This window comes from Sarcophilus harrisii, chromosome 3 (assembly GCF_902635505.1).
Source record: "Sarcophilus harrisii chromosome 3, mSarHar1.11, whole genome shotgun sequence".
NCBI lineage: Eukaryota > Metazoa > Chordata > Mammalia > Dasyuromorphia > Dasyuridae > Sarcophilus > Sarcophilus harrisii.
Genome location: NC_045428.1, coordinates 358848424 through 358865540, shown reverse-complemented (window position 1 = coordinate 358865540; position 17117 = coordinate 358848424). Strand labels below are relative to the sequence as shown.

The following is a 17117-nucleotide window of genomic DNA, read 5'->3' as shown; positions in this document are numbered from 1 at the left end:
CTCCTGCTTCCTGGAACTCGCACGGACTAGGGAGTTGGGCTAGTGATGGAACAAGTGCCATGGGAACATCGGTAACAACTCTCAGAAGCGCCAGGCGCCTGAGACCCGACCCGCAGAAAGCGGGCATTGTGGCCCCCACAGTCCCGGCTGTTGGAACCGGCAAGGAGGATTCTGGTGTGGATTTAACTCCAATAGTATATAGGATTGGGGGGGAGGGGGGAAGGGACCGAGGGAGTGCGCAGTGTGGAGTCCCCGGTGAAACACTTCTGAGCTTATTCATTTCCTCTAATAACCCCTCCCTAAAAAACACGGAAAAGATGTAGGCGCTCGGCCCCTTTCTCTTGGAGGAGGGAGGAAAAGGGGTTAACATCTTCCTTTTCCTTTATTCTCGCCCCCTCCCCCAACTCATAAATCCAGTTACTAGTCTGGGGAGTGACCCAAATTCCAGTAAACTATGCAGTCTGAGAGGTTGGAGAGCAGGACCGGGCTGATCTAGGCTGAGCTATGGCTGTACTAGCCCCAGGGGGCCTGAGGGGGTGGGGATTCGGGCTACATGGAGATCAACTCCAGGCCCTACTGTTCCTCTCCTTGGGAAGCTCAGACAGCGGTGAGTTTCCCAGGTTTACATCCCTAATCCCAGGGGATTTAGGGAGTAGACTACAGATTTTTGGCCTGAGGGAGTAGCTAATAGTTGGCCGGGTAGCCCTGGCTGGGGGAAGCCGGTGGTTTCTGAAGGCAGCGTAGAGCTACGTTTCTATATTCTGGCCCTCTTATCCCAGAGAAGCCTAAATCCCACTTGCTGAAATCCAGAAAGCACCCTCCAGCTACTTTGGTGGCCACAGGTAACATCTCTTCTAGGAGGCAGGCTGGGCTGGTGGAAATAGCACAGCATCTGGGTTCAAACGCAGCCTCTGTCATCGATGCTAATGGGCAAATATCTCAGCACTTAAGAGTCATAAAAAAGTAACAAAAGGATGTTTACAACCCCTCCATTTACAAACTAGGGAACTGAGGCCCTGAGAATCCAGAAGTCTAGCCCAAGATTACATAATTAGCAGTTATAGGCTGTCATTTATTGTTCTTATGTTGTTCCTAACTAGATTGTAGGCTCCTGGAGAAGAGAACCTTATCTGAAACCCCTGATTGAGTAGATTTTAAAGATTGTATTCTCAACCAGAGGGAATAGAGATTGTTCAAGAGGCTGGAAGGGATTACACATTCTACCCAGTGGGGAGATGATAGTTATGATCTCCTAAACCCCAAAAGAAAGATCTAGTGATTGGTTATGGGAATCTGTCATGCCCCTGGAGCTTATAATTTTTAAAAAAACATCTGTCCAGCAGCTTGAGAGGACTTCATTTCTAGCCAGAAATAAAGTACAATTTAGGGTCCTTACTGTCTGGTTCTTCCTAAGTCGTCTTTGAGTCTCCTTTGATTGATTTGTTTGGTTTTTTTATTCAATAGTATTTTATTTTTTTCAATTATATGTAAAGATAGTCTTCAAAATTCATTTTTGTAAGATTCTGAGTTCCAATTTTTTCCCTCCCTCCTTTACCCCCTCCCCCAAGACAGCAAGCAATCTGATATAGGTTATACATGTACAGTCATTTTAAATATATTTCCATGCAGTCATGCCATGAAAGAAAAATCAGAACAAAAGAAAAAAATCAAGAGAAAGAAAATCAAACAAACAAACAAACAAAAAAAGGTGAAAATAACATATTTCAATTTGCATTCCATAGTTTTCTCTCGGGATGGAAATGGTATTTTCCATCCCAAATCTATTGGAATCATCTTGAATTATTATTGAAAAGAGTCACATTCCCACAGTTGATCATCATAATTTTGCTGCTACTGTATACAATGTCCTCCTGGTTCCACATCACTCATCACTTTATGTCTTTCCGGGCTTTTCTGAAATCAGCCTGCTCATAATTTCTTATAGAATAATAATTTTCCATTACATTCATATACCACAACTTACCTAGCCATTCCCCAGTTGATGGACATCCACTCAAATTCCAATTCTTTGCCACCACAAAAAGAGTTGCTACAAACATTTTTGCACAAATGTTTGTTTCCCTTTTTTATGATCTCTTGGGGATAGTTTTCAAAATTCATTTTGAATGAATAGTAGCAATACTGTTGGATCAAAGGGTATGCACAGTTTTATGGCCCTTTGGTCATAGTTTCAATTTGCTCTCCAGAATGGCTGGATCACTTCACAACCCCACCAATAGTGTATTAATGTCCCAGTTTTCCCACATCGACTGCAACATTCATATCTTTTCTTGTCATCTTAACCAATCTGATAGGTGTGAGGATTTGCATTTCCCTAATCAATAATGTGGATCATTGGTTTGAGGGTCCCTCATAGATCTGTTCTGAATCCTTTTCTATCTCTATAACGTTTTCCTTTAGTGATCTTCACCTAGAGGACAGGTAAGACTTCCTAAGGGATGGAGGAGGAGATATGTGCAGTCACCAACTCACTTCAGATCCCTTATACAGAGAGCCCAGAATCCAAATCCAAGACTGATGGGAATAACAGGACTTCCAGTCAAACACCCACAGCTCTCATCTATCAAAGCCAATATGATGGAGATGCCACATGGCAGCTTCTTGTTTAGGTGTTTCCTTAGCCCCAGCAAAGAATGGTCTTGCCACTCAAATCCTTGGCTCTGTCTAGAAACCAACATGATTTTTATGACTGGAAATGACATTAAAGATCTCTGCTTTGCTGGCTCACCCTAAGGAGTAAGGGACCTTTCTCTTTGATTTGCAGTTGAAACTTTACTGTGTAGTCTCCCCCATTAGAAGCTTTTTGCCTTACTTTTCTATTTGTATCCCCAGTGCTTTGTACAGAGTAAGCCCTTAATAAATACTATTTCATTTATCTCTCATGGGTTCATAAGTAAATCATGTGCAAACCTTAAATGCCTATGTAAATGTCAACTATTATTTAACTTCCAAATTTATATATCTAGCCTTACTCTTTTGACAGAACTATAGTACCACATGACCAGCTGCTTGCTGGACATTTCCACCTGTATAGTCATCAACAGCAATATGTCCCATACAATTCATTATATCTCTTTTTAAAAATTTTTTTAACACACACCAAAACAATTAGCATTTATGTTTATAAAAAACACAAAAAGAAGATTTGCATATGAAAGTAAGAATCTCTTCCGTTCTTATTTTTAAAAAATTTCATAAATTCAAACTGTTACTTTCAAAATTGTCCTGTTTGTGCTTCCTTCTATACTCCCTTCCATATTCAATCTGACTTTAGTGGCTGACATTTTTCTTTTTGTTTAGCATCATAATTGATAACACCTACCCCGATTAAAGACAGAAAGATAAAAATTCCTTGTAATGAAATAGAGTCAAACAAGAACTCCATAAAGTAGCCATATCAAAAAATGTTTGTCTGCCACCTTGTATAAAATGAAATACAAAAAGTTACAAAAGAAGCCAATTATATTTAAATACAATTATCAAAATATAACATGCTTCATAAATGGATCCTCAGATAGCTGGTTATTTTTTTGATTGTCATAAGTCAAATTTTCTTTACAATGTTGTTGCATATATAAGTTGCTCTAGTTCTGTTTACATCATTCTGGGTTTTTGCTTCTCAGGATTCTCTGAAATTATCTCTTCTCATTTCTTATGATATAATGATATTCTATTATATTGATATAATATCATTTATTCAACTTGATAGATATGCTAAGGATTAAGAACCTGGTCCTGGATTGTCCACCTCTAGGTGTTGCCATGACCAGCCTGGTCACTCCCACATATCCCATTTTGCTCTATGTTCTAAACCAAAGCTTTTTTAAACCATGAATTGCAACCCTATATGGGTTCGCATAACTGAATGTGGGGATTGTGAAGTTATGACTTATTATCAGTAAATAGCTTAATTTGTATACCTGTTTTATAAACCTATATACCCAGAATTGCATAAAATTTCTTGAGTGAAAAGTGGAGTGTAAAAAGTTTAAGAAGCCCTGTTCTAGACCATTGGAGGACTTTCTCAGTGGAGCCCTCAGCTTTCCCTATCTATGGATACAGAATGAACTTGCAAGCTACATGTGCCTCTTGTATTCTCTGACTAAAATTTCTTGTTTAAGCAAAGTCACTGGCTTTTCTAGTAGATCCATTTCCTATTATTCAGAGGTTTCTGGCTGAATTCATAGGCAGTTGTAGAGTGGATACAGTGACCTACAGTTTCTCATATTTAAAAAAAAATCATTATTTAGTCTAGGGGGGTTTTTTAAAGTTTTTGATAAATTTGCCCCACCCACCGCAATCATATTGAGAGGGAATCTGAATTTATATTTCTCCCCCAAAAGCATGATTCCACCAAATCACAATGCCACCCTTAGCCTGGTCACAAAGATTTGCAGCTTGAAAGTCACCCTTGACTCTCTTCCTCAACCTCTCTATCCCATTAGTTAGCAAGTTTTGATGATCTCACCTCTACAAGTCTCAGATTTCATCCTTTTCAATATTCACATAGCCTCTACCTTTGTTCAGTTCCACATGAACTTATGCCAAGACTATTATAAAAACCTCCTAACTGGTCTTTTTGCTTCTAGCCTTCTCTCCCTCATCCTCCACATAGATATCCAATTGATATTCCTAAAGACTAGATTTGATACTCCTTCCTCTTATGTCTTCAATAGCTCCCTATAAAAAATTGTTTGGATAAAATACTGAATTCCCAGCCTGAGATGTAAAGCACTCCAGAATCTGGCACCTATCTACTCTAATTGTCTTATATTACTCATCTTCACAATATTTCTATACTAGTCAAATGGAACTGGTAGCTTTCCATCTCCACCCTCACTCAATACATCTATGACCTGATACTTCCTTTTTGCTTTTACATAAGAGGTCAACTCTATACTGCCTCTTAGAATCTTTATCATCCACAGCTTAGCTGCTACTTCCCACAAAGTTCCTTTACCTGATTCTTCTTCCTCTGCCAATAGTATTCTCTTTGAAATTGCTTTGCAGGGATTTATGTACATGCTCTCTATCCCCCAGTAGAATCAAATTCCTGGAGGGCAGGCACTATTTCATTTTTGTCTTAGTATTCCCAATGATCAGCACATAGTAGATATCAAATAAATGTTAAATTGAGAACTCTTCCTACTCATTAGTCATTCTACCTCACAAAATTCTGCCAGCTAATTACCTGGTTTTAGTTACCAGAACTCCACTCTCATGCTATTTTTCCCAAATCCCTAGTTACAGCATCTACAACACTTTCTTCAGAACAATGCAAAGGTAGTTAGCACTAGCATTTTACAGATGAACAAATTAAGGCCCAGAGTGATGAAGTGGCTTGTCCACAGTCACATACCTACTAAGCAGAACCGGGATTTGAATCCAAGTTATGATTCCATGTTCAAAGTACTTGAACATGGCACTTATCTCTGTCTAGCTCTATGCTAGTCTTCTATTTATTGTATTTACTTACATAGGTCTGAGTGTTTTATCTTCTCCATTCAACTGGGAATTTACCGAGGGTGAATATTGTGTTTCCTTCTTCCTCTAGCTCTCTTGTGCTTGTGCAAGATTTCATACAAAAACAATATGGATATGGTGTCTGCATTGACATACTTCTGCCCTGCCCAACTCCTATCTATCCTGAGTAGCTTAAGGGTAGGGGCAACATGGCTGATCTGTGTTTCCCAGAGTCTATTTGTCTCTGTCTAGCTAAAGCCTCCGAGCTATCAGGAAAAATGTACAGAAACTTAATAGAGGAGAAAGAAAGATTTTACTTTTATTTCACAGATTGGATTAAAAGGATTTATAACAGAAAGGGATCTTAGCAATGCAGTGTTTTGTTTTGTTTTTTTAACATTTGTTGTGGACCCCTTGTGGCAGTACTATGAAGCAGGTGGACCGATTCTCAAAATAATGTTTTGTTTTTTTTTAATGTATAAGATAAAATACATGGCGTTACAAAGGAGACCAATTGTACTGAAATACAGTTGTCAAAATATAAACAAAAAAGCCAAATCCACAGACTCCAAATTAAGAATTGATATAGTTTTTAAATTTCCTTTTACATAGGAGGAAACTAAGACCCAGATAAGGGGCAGGAATTATCCTATTATGTTATATTGGTAGAAAAGTAGCAGAATCAGAATTTGAGTCCAGTTTTCTAATTTCACATCAAGTGTTCTTTCCAACCTTTCTAAACCTTAAGCATATCATATTAATATATTATAAAATAGGTCAAGTATAACCTAATGAAACGTATATTCTCATCATTTCCTGCTTCTATGACAGGTAACATTCCCTAACAGGTCAAGTTCTTTTTTAATGAGTGAGGCCTCTACAATCTAGTTAATATTATTTCTATAGAAAAGGTGAGGCAAATTGCTAGGTTACTAGAATAAGACTCCAATTTTATTTCTATAGAAAAGGTGAGGCAAATTGCTAGGTTACTAGAATAAGGCTCCAACTCACTTCCACCTGTTCCAACAAAAAAGGCATTAAGTACAGATTATCTAATACCTTGTGGCAAACTCCCCAAAGGTAAATAAATGATCTACTGAGTATCAGTACATCCTCATTCAGTCAGAATTTTAACTACTTGTTCTGATCATTTCCAGAAAATTCTTCTAGGGATCTTGAACACATACTTACCAATCTAGCTGCTCTGGCGTCTCATATTCTATCTGTCTCTTAAACTAGATAAGTTCTTTTCTGTTCCATTCTCACTGTTTCCCTTCTTCTTCCACTCCATTCATATGCTTTCCCCTTCACTAATACACACATAGAAGGGGGATGCTGTGGATCCTCTTCATGGATCAACAGGAAAAAAGCTAAGTCCTGCTTTTCTCTCTGGGCTGAAAAACTTGGTTAGTAGAGACTTCACCTCTAATTATACTGATGAGGCCTCATAATAATAAAAATGGTGCACTTACACCTGCATTTTTGATTTCCTTCACAAGCTAATTGTACAATATTTCATAGTCTGATTCTTTTTCTACAGCAAAATAACATTTTGGTCAGGTATACTTATTGTGTATCTAATTTATATTTTAATATATTTAACATCTACTGGTCATCCTGCCATCTAGGGGAGAGGGTGGGGGGAAGGAGGGGAAAAATTGGAACAAGAGGTTTGGCAATTGTTAATGCTGTAAAGGTACCCATGCATATAACCTGTAAATAAAAGGCTATTAAATTAAAAAAAAAAAAAATGGTGCACTTAGAGGATGCTTTAGGTTTGCAAAGCATCTTCCTCCTAATTCCTCATACTTCACTTCCCAATGAAGTGGGAAAACCTCCCTTACAGGCCATCTCTTAGAAAGAGAAAAAAAAAAAAAAAACAAAACATTAATAGTCCCACAGATTAGTGCAAAAGGGACAATCATTTAGCACTTGAGGTTAAGCACCCTGGATATATAGAATCTTATCCTGGGCAACAGAGGGAAAAGGGGAATCTCTGCTCAGTGAACAAGTCTGACACCTATGGGAGACACACACACAAATAGGAAGACCTACATCTCCTGGCCAGTCCAAAAACAAGCCACTCCCCCTCTCAGCTCCCAGAATTTTCTCTGGCTGCCCCACACGCCTGGGACCCTCTTTATCTCCATCTTGACTACTGATCACAGCGAATGCCTTTAAATCCCAACCAAAATATCTTTTTCACTGAAAGCCTTCCTTAACCCCTTACTTTTGCTAATTACCTCCTATTTAACCGGTGCCCGTAGCACGCCTTGTATATATTTGTTGGCATGTTGTCCCCCCCCCCAGATTTTAAGCTCCTTGGGGGTAGTGATTGTCCTGCCTCCTTTTGTAGCCCCATTTTTACCACAGCGCCTGAGCACATAGTAGGAGGTTAATGTTCACTGATAGAACCATATGAACGGGCACTTGGGGAGACGATAACGATGATCAGATTAGGCTAACCGGAGCTCAGACTACTAAATCAAGGGGGTTTTCACAGAGTTGGGTTAAATTAAGCGAGTTGAGTTAAAACCTAGAAGTGCATCTAGGCCTCCTTCCCATAGGCGCTGCTACAAGGCACGATCAGGGTATCGGGGCTCCAGGACGGTCTCCCCGGCTCGCTGAGGCGGGGCTGCTGTCAGCGCCCCAGTTCTCCTCCAGGGAAAATGACATCACCCCCCGCTGCACGAGGGCCCGTGGGCGGCCCGGCCCCGCCGATGAGCTGTTCTTTACAAAGGCCTCCTAGGCAGCGGCTCCTAGGTAACCGGAGAACACAGAACAGACCCTGGTCGGGAGGCTTGGCGCTCGGAGGAAGCCCTGCGTGGGCTCGCGGCCCCCCGCTCGGATCGTCTGCGGCGGGAGGGGGGCTGCGCCAGCCGCCCCCAGGTACCTGGCCCAGGGCCTGGAGGGGAGAGAGACCGCAAGGAGAGAGAGCCCGGGCAAAGCGCGGGCGGCCCCGAACTAGTGCTCAGGGGCTTCTCCCTCTCCCGCTCCCGCTTCCCTTCTTTTCCCCCCGAGGAAGGCCTAAGCGTTTTACTGGGGCTGGGTGGGGCTCTGGGGCACTTGATTCTACGAGTAAGAAGGAAACGAGAGCGGCCAGCCCATTACGGGGCGCCCGGCCGAACTGACAGGCGGAGACCGAACTCTTTAAAAAGCCAAGGGCGGAAACTGGCCCAAGAAGAGTCTGACGTGGAATCCGCCTAGAGGAGGCGGGGGCACGTGGTCCGGGGAGGCGGGGGCACGTGGTCCGGGGAGGCGGGGGCACGTGGTCCGCGGAGGCGGAGCCGCGCGGCCCGCGGAGGCGTCCATCTTGAAAGAGGGCGAAGAATGACTTCCGGTTGGGGATATGCCCATCCCTTCTCTGCTACTTGCCCTGCAACGCGGCCCCGCAAGGCTGGGTTGCCCTGGACAGTACTCCGTCTGTTCCTCGCTACTTCGAAGGGAAAGCGTTCTGTGGAATAGTACTTCCCCCGGTCGCTTCTGCCCACAAGAAAAATGGCGGCTCGCCGCCTTTCCTGCCCGCCTCTGCCATCAGCACGGAGGAAGTTGCATCCGAAAAGAATCCGGCTGGAAACCTCGGCTGGGCAGGTGCAGGAAGGGAGTGGCCCGAGAGGTAGCTTGCTCTAGCCGGGCAGGGCTGACGCGGAGCCCGTGGCACGGGCGGCGCCGGTGGCCCCTTCGCGAAGCCCTCAGCCTCTCTGTGGCCCCGGGCGACGCAGCCCGCGGCCAGCCCCAGTTGTCTAGAAAGGTACCGCACACCGGCGGGCTGTGGTCCCCGGGCCCCCCGAGTGGGCTCCTAGCGGGGCTCAACCCCGCTAGGGCGCCTTTCATGGCTATGATGCGGCCCTTCCCGGCGCTGCCGCTGCTCATCAACCTGGGCGGCTCGCTGCTGGGCTTCGTGGCCACGCTCACGCTCATCCCGGCCTTCCGCGGCCACTTCATCACGGCGCGCCTCTGCGGCCTGGACCTCAACAAGACCAGCCGCCAGCCCATGTGAGGAGGACGCGCGGGAGGGAGGGGCGGGACGCGGGCAGTGGGAGGGGTCGGGGGGGGGCGAGCGGGGAGGAAGTGGGGCCCCCCCAGGGAGGGGGAGGGGGAGGGGGGGGGGGGGGGGCGGACGGTCAGGGACAAGCAGGGATCGTGGGGAAGGTGACAGCTGGGAATGGAGAAACCTTAGAGACTAGGGGGAGAGGAAAAGAGAGAGAGCGAAGGCTGGGGGAGTGGGGGGGACTAGGAGCCAGAGGAAAAGCGAGCGAAAGTTAGCAGCAAAATTGTACAGTGATTCAGAGTCTGATTCTTTTTGTACAGCAAAATAACGGTTTGGTCATGTATACTTATTGTGTATCTAATTTATATTTTAATGTACTTAACATCTACTGGTCATCCTGCCATCTAGGGGAGGGGGTGGGGGGGGTAAGAGGTGAAAAATTGGAACAAGAGGTTTGGTAATTGTCAATGCTGTAAAGTTACCCATGTATATTTCCTGTAAATAAAAGGCTATTAAATTAAAAAAAAAAAAAAAAGAAATGTAGCTCACTAAGGTTTAAAATCACTTTACATAAATTATTTCACTTGAAACAAACAAACAAAAAAAGAAAGCAGCAAAAGCGGAGAAGAGTAGGAGCGCTAGCTTTAGGGCAGAAGCCTGAGGAGGATTACAAGGAGAGCAGCGAAGCTGGGCTGAAGGAGTACTCCTTAGGGTGGCCCTGGGACGGGAGGTGCAAGGGAGACAGCAGCCTACTTGAGAAGAGGACCAGGGATGAGAAAGGAAAGTTTGGGGCCAGATGGGACCTTGGGACTTGTGGCCTGGGCAGTGACGGAGAAGCAGGGCTGGGGGCAGGAGGTGCCGAGGACCAGAATGGGCAGGGGGCAGTGGGAGGTACGCTTGGGGATGGGGCGGTCTCACACATTAGCAGCGGTGTCTGCTCCTTAGTTGGGACATGCACGGGAAGAGGGGAGGAGAGACTGGGAGAATTTGTTCCCAGGCTGGTGTCCTCGGGAGTCTGGTTGTGGTGAGTGACGATATTTTTCCCCTGCTCCTCACCTGCCCTGTGTCACAGCCCCGAGTCCCAGGGTGTCATCAGTGGTGCAGTTTTCCTCATCATCCTCTTCTGCTTCATCCCTGTTCCCTTCCTAAACTGCTTTGTGGAGGACCAGTGTAAGGCCTTTCCCTACCAGGAGGTTAGTGGACCTGGACAAAGGCGAACTCCTCTGAGGATGAGGGTGGCAGGAGAGAGTTGACAGGATCTAGATTTGTCAGAAGTTGGGGTTGTTTTTTTTTATTTGTTTTGTTTTCTTGGAGTGGGGGGGCACGTATAAGAGGGCTGGTGGAGCACGGAGGAATAAGGTGTAGAAGCGGACAGCCTGGTGGCTTTTGAGAAGGTTGGGCTTGGACTTAAGTGAAACCCTACGGGTTTGAACCCCAGTTCTGACAGAGTAGCTGCGGCTTTCTCTCTTAAGCCTTAGTCTCCCCCTCAGTCCCATGGGATCATACCTGTAGTATTGCCTGCTTCATGCGGTTGTTTCAGAGGAGAGCATTTTGAGAAATGCCCAGCACGGGAACTGTTGAGCAGACTGAGGGGTTGGTCCCTGGGCGGGAGGGGGCGGGGGGAGACTGAGCCATCTCTCTTGTTCCCCCCAGTTTGTGGCCCTGATAGGAGCCCTGCTTGCGATCTGCTGCATGATCTTCCTGGGCTTTGCGGATGACGTGCTGAATCTGCGATGGCGCCACAAGCTGCTGCTGCCCACCACCGCCTCCCTGCCTCTGCTCATGGTCTACTTCACCAACTTCGGCAACACGACCATCGTGGTGCCAAAGCCTTTCCGCTCCATGCTCGGCTTGCATCTGGACCTGGGTGAGAAGCTTCGTTCCTGGCCCAGGACCCTCCTGCCCCCTCCCCCTCTCAGCTGTGTGCGGGACAAGTTTTGGAAGCCTTTGCTTTCACCCAGGTCCCGCAGTGTTCCCCTGGTGTCCTCCCCCCCCCCCGGATTCCTTCTGATAAATTCCCACCCTGCTCCACGTTCACTTTAGTGTCCTGTGAGCATAATCTCAGCTGATCTTTTTAATTAAGCAAGTAGGTATTAGGTAGGGGTAGAAATACAAAAAGAAATATCATGTTCTCCTCGGAGATGTGTGCCCAGATTTTATGAAAATACATGTATAAGTCTACACATACAAAATGAATTCCAAGTGATTTGGTGTGGGGTGAGGAGCCAGAAGAGAGGAACTAAAACTTGGAAGCAGAAAAGGAGAGGTGAGCCTTGAAGGAGCACAGGAGTTCCTAAAAGTGGAGGTAAGGAGGGAGCTCATCCATCTCCCTATACCTGGTGACTCCTTCCTCTTCCAGGCATCCTGTACTATGTCTACATGGGACTGCTGGCTGTCTTCTGTACCAACGCTATCAACATCTTGGCAGGGATCAATGGGCTGGAGGCTGGACAGTCTCTAGTCATTTCTGCCTCCATTATCATCTTTAATCTGGTAGAGCTTGAAGGTGGGTTTGAATGTGGAGGGAAGGTAAGGGAGAAAGGTACAGGAAGTATTGATGGGTGAGCTGGTCATGACTCTTGGGAATTCAGAGGGGGAGAAAACAAGAACAAAGGTGATTGAGAAAATGGTCAGTGGTGGCAGGAAGAGCTGCCAACTCTGCCCCAGAGGGTCCCCACCCGGTTCTGGCTCTGGTTCTGTCACCAGGAGCACTGTGACCCGGGGAGGGGGGGGGGGGGGGGGGGTGCGCCCACCGCACCCCCCCTCCTTCACATAGGATCCTGCAAGCAGATTATCAGAGTGGAAAGAACCTTGGAGATGGACTCTGTAGTAACTTCACTTTGGATTTTTAACAGATGTTTTATTGATGCTCTTTTCTTTCCTACATCCCTGTCACTTTCCCAGTGACTCCTGGACATCACCTAGTCCAGTCTTCTCATTTTAAAGACGGGGACACGGAGTCTCAGAGAAGGGCAGTGGCTTGGCCACAGTCACATGGCTAGTAAGTGGCAAAGCCAGGATAGGAACCACATTCTGGCTTGTAGCGTAGCAGTCTTTCCAACATGCCATAGCCACTTACACTTTGAGAGCATTTTAAGGTTTGTAAAAGCCTTTAACATAGAGGATCCTTTTGAGTCAACAAAAATTTACTCAGAGTTGTTATCATTTCTTGATAATAGGGATATGGAGATGAGAAATGAGACGTAGTTATGCCATACTGGCCTACTTATAAATAAAAGGATGTTAATACTAGTATTTCCTATTTAACAAGAAAACAGTTTGTAAATTTTAAAGAGCTATATAAATGTAAGTTTTTATCATTCTCGAGAAACAGAATAGTGTGTAGAAGGAGTGCTGGACCTGGTGTCCCAGAGATCTGGGTTAAAAGCCCAGCTCCAGCTGTTATTAACTATCAAGGCAAGTCATCTAACCTCTCATCCTCTATTTCTGTAAAATGAGGAGAATAGCAAAGTATTTGCCCCACTTACATCACAGGGTTGTTGTGAAGAAAGTGCTCTATAAACCTTAAAGTGCTGTAGAAATGTGAATTATTGTTATGTACATAATGCAACTTGTTATTGATCAATAATCACCATAATGTTTACAAAAATAGCTAAGTCCTGAAAGTGAAGATATCTGAAGTGATATATCTGAAATTGTCTGAAAGAAAAGCCACAGTGCAGCATGCATAATCTAGTTGGAGAAGGGTGTGGAATAGCTTGGGGTAAAGGTTGGGGTGAGAAGCTTGACATTAAGCTGAATTTATCACTTGGATGATTTATCCCTTTTTCCTGTTCTGGAAGGTGATTACCAAGATGACCACGTCTTTTCTCTCTACTTCATGATTCCATTCTTCTTCACCACTTTGGGACTGCTGTATCATAACTGGTGAGGAGCTATGCAGAGGATCTGTATGATCACAGTTGTTGATAGGAGCCTAGACCAGGTGCCAAAAGGTTTTCATCTCTGTCTATTCAGGGATTTTCTTTTTTGGATCCTCAATCAAAAATGGTTTTGAATTGAAAAGTGAATGGAATTCAGGAATTCCTAGGGATGTTATTCCAAGACTACGGGTCCCATGGAACTGTCAGGAACATTAGGATGGGGGGGGAGACTGGCGAGGAAAATGGGGGAGGGGTGATGGAGGTAGCTCTGACAGCATCAAAGAGGGAGCATGGGGGGGTCTGGCGTGGGAAATGATGCATGCTTAGTGATAAAGGTCAGTGATGCTCACTACTCCTGCTTCAGGTCACCTCTTTCCCATAGGTACCCATCCCAGGTGTTTGTGGGCGACACTTTCTGCTACTTTGCAGGCATGACCTTTGCTGTGGTGGGCATCCTGGGGCACTTCAGCAAGACAATGCTCCTCTTCTTCATGCCTCAGGTGTTCAACTTTCTCTACTCCCTTCCACAGCTTCTCCATATCATCCCTTGTCCTCGCCACCGGGTGCCCAGGTACCTTTTCTGTGTGGGACTATGAGGGAAGGGGAAGAAAGGAGGACCCTGAGTGTCCTTTATTGACATAACAAAGGAATCTAAATGATGACTTTGAGGAATAGTCCCAACATGTAGTGACATTTAATCAGACATGAAGATGTAGTCTACTGTAATTCTATATGAGCATATGGATGAAGGGACCTAAGTACATTGCCATGGACTAGGAATGATACTGATTTCTGATTTTGACACCCCTCTTCAACCTTACCCCTACTTTAATGCATTTTACGCAATGGGAAGAAGAGTTTGAAAAATAAGATATAACTAGTTTAGATGCTGGTTAAATGCTTCACCAAGTTTCAACTTGAATTAGATTAGCCTGAGCAGAGATGAGAGCAGCCTTGTTGAGATCCCCAAAACTGTGGTTGAAGAAAATTTTTGATGTTCTTTAGCTTGTTATCCTCTCTCAGACTTGTCTTTCTTGCTAACTTAGCTACTTCTCCTAATGGTGTGTCCTAAGAACCTAAAATGTTTCCCTTGATGGTACTGTCATTTACCTCATCCCATGTTCATACCTTTTAACATTATCTTTGATTTGTCCTCCTATCCCATCTATCTTATTTTTTATAGCTAGTTAAGTACCAAATTCTAGCCATTCTGCCTTTGCAGCACCTCCCATTCCATCTTTGTTATTCCTGTTGTAACTGGTCTTGGGTATGTTCATCACCATCTGCCTAGCCTTCTGCAGTAGCCTTCTAACAATTTCTAAAACTTCATATTTCCCTCATTTGAATCCATCTTATATTGCTGACAGCATTTTTTTCTTTTTTCTTTTACTGAGATAATTGGGGTTAAGCGACTTGCCCAGGGTCACACAGCTAGGCAGGGTTAAGTGTCTGAGACCAGATTTGAACTCAGGTACTCCTGACTTAAGGGCTGGTGCTCTTTCTACTGTGCCACCTAGTTGCCCCTAGAATTTCTTTTATGTATAGATCTGATCATATCAATCCTTCTTATAACCCTTCAGTGGATCACAGTCCCCTGAGTAAAGATCATACTGCTTTGCCTGGCATTCATAGCCTTCTGAAATTTGGCCTTCACCACCTGTTTAGCTTTCTATTATTCTAATGAAACCAAACTGCTTATTACTTACTTATACATGTTTTCCACTTGTCTACTTTTCAGCAACACTTTATGTTCTTTATGTCAGGATTGCCCTTTTCTCCCCAATCCCCAAACATTCAGCCACTTACCCCCAGGAATCTTTCCCCTTCACCTTCTTCCAGTTTGACATATTCCTCCCTTCTTCCTCCCCCTGTGTCTTTTAACATTTATATAGGCTTTGACTAGCACTTTTTTAGCTTCTTACATACTTATTTTCTCTATTTGTGTGTTATATATTCAGACTAGAATTTAAGCTCCATAAGGATAGGAATTGTCTCATCTAAGCTTTGTTTCATCCCGTACCTAGCCTAGTGTTCTGTACACAGTGGATGCTTGTTGGTTGAATTGAATAACTCATTTATACATGTTTGCAGATCTATAAAGCACTTTCTTCATAGTCCTGTGAGTTAAGATCATTATAATCCTCATTCTATAGATGAGGAAATTGAAATTCAGAGAGGTTATGTTATTATAGGTTTCTCCAGTCAGTAAGTGTTTGACCCCAGAATGTGAACCTGGGATTCTTGACTTCCACTCACATTCTTTCTACAATATTCTTTTGCCTCTTAAGTGTCACACATTTCCTCTGCAGGCTCAATACCAAGACAGGGAAGCTGGAGATGAGCTATTCCAAATTCAAAGCCAAGAACCTTTCTCTGTTGGGGACCCTAATTCTGAAGGTAATGATGATGGTGGTCAGGTACTCCCATGGGCCCAGGAAGGGGAACTACAGTCCAAGAGCCATTTCCTCATGCGGATATAAAAACATGGCTATGATTAACCCCCATCCTCTGTCTCTCCAGGGTGCAGAAGCCCTCCGTCTAGTGGCTGTCCGACGAGGTGAAAATGAGGCTGGTGCCTACATTGAGTGCAATAACATGACCCTCATTAACCTGCTCATAAAGATTATAGGCCCCATTCATGAAAGAAATCTCACTTTGTTGCTTCTGCTCCTGCAGGTAATCCTATGGCCAAGATAGGCATGTCAGGCCCTTAGCCTTCCTCCTTATTTGTCTTCAGTTTTCCAAAAATCCTCTCCATACATAGCCTGGTTACCTTCCTCAAGTCTCCCTCCCTGCCTTTTCTCACGATTCTCTCATCTGTTTCTCCTTGCAGATTTTGGCTAGTGCTATCACGTTCTCCATTCGATACCAGCTTGTTCGGCTCTTCTATGATATTTGATTTCTTGACCGGGACTCTCTACTCCATTACCCCCTGTGCCCCTGTCTCATGTGGATCCCCTGTTGGACCAAGACTGTATTCCCCATAAGCCCATAGGCTTTTCCCCATCTTTTAATCTCCTCAAAATTCTCTCCTCAGGAGATATCCTACCCATCTTTCCCCGCAATGATTATTTATTGATTGTATTTGCCCTATGGATTTTCCTAAATTGATATTTCCTCCCCTTCCTTCCTTTTCTGAAGCCTCCTCTGGAGCAGGAGGTAGCAGCATCTTGGAAGCTTGGTTGCCACTAGGGATCACGCTAAGTCCGTGGGGTCCCAGGAATTAGGCCTAAGCAAGGGTTTGGGGAGCCATCAGGTTCTACCCTGAATTGATGTGTTATTGGGAATTAAGCATTTTGATTAATAAGAAGCAACTTGGGTGGTCATTTGCTTCTTTGATGATAATAAATGTGTTTGGTTCACTTTTTTAACTGTAGGTGTGGCTCTTGTTTTCAAGTGATTTTGGATATGGGAGACACTTCCTTACATGCATCCCCCACAAGGCAAATGACAATTCCTGGCCCTTCTCCCTTCTTTTCCCCAGATTCAGAGCTTCCTTCCTTCCCTGCTGATGGAGAAAACAACATAGCTAAGTTAGGCAACCTATATGGAAATTTACACTGGAGAAAAAGATTCAGGTGGGATAGCTGTCTTTGAAAAATTGTTACATAAAAAGAAGTAGTAAAATTGTTTTGCTTGGGTCTAGAGCCCATAACCAATGAGTGGAAGTTACTTGGAAACAGATTTTGGCTTAATGAGAGAAAACCAAAAAAAAGAAAACAAACACCTCATCAGAGCTATCCACAAATGGGGTGAAC

The 17117-nt window shown here is 44.3% G+C and overlaps 1 protein-coding gene across 2 annotated transcripts; it reads left to right on the top strand.

The window, feature by feature from the left end:
- Positions 1 to 8292: 8292 nt before the first annotated feature.
- DPAGT1 (dolichyl-phosphate N-acetylglucosaminephosphotransferase 1) lies at positions 8293 to 16735 on the top strand. Of its 2 annotated transcripts, XM_031960117.1 has the most exons (9): positions 8296 to 9480; positions 10548 to 10668; positions 11129 to 11342; positions 11835 to 11981; positions 13279 to 13363; positions 13742 to 13930; positions 15669 to 15756; positions 15880 to 16035; positions 16193 to 16735. In XM_031960117.1, the coding sequence occupies exons 1-9, from the start codon at positions 8834 to 8836 to the stop codon at positions 16256 to 16258; spliced, it is 1713 nt and encodes a 570-aa protein (XP_031815977.1). In that variant the 5' UTR covers positions 8296 to 8833; the 3' UTR covers positions 16259 to 16735. The 2 variants fall into 2 exon arrangements, with proteins under 2 accessions (XP_031815978.1, XP_031815977.1); XM_031960118.1 differs by lacking the exon at positions 13742 to 13930 and having other exon boundaries at positions 8293 to 9480.
- Positions 16736 to 17117: the final 382 nt, after the last annotated feature.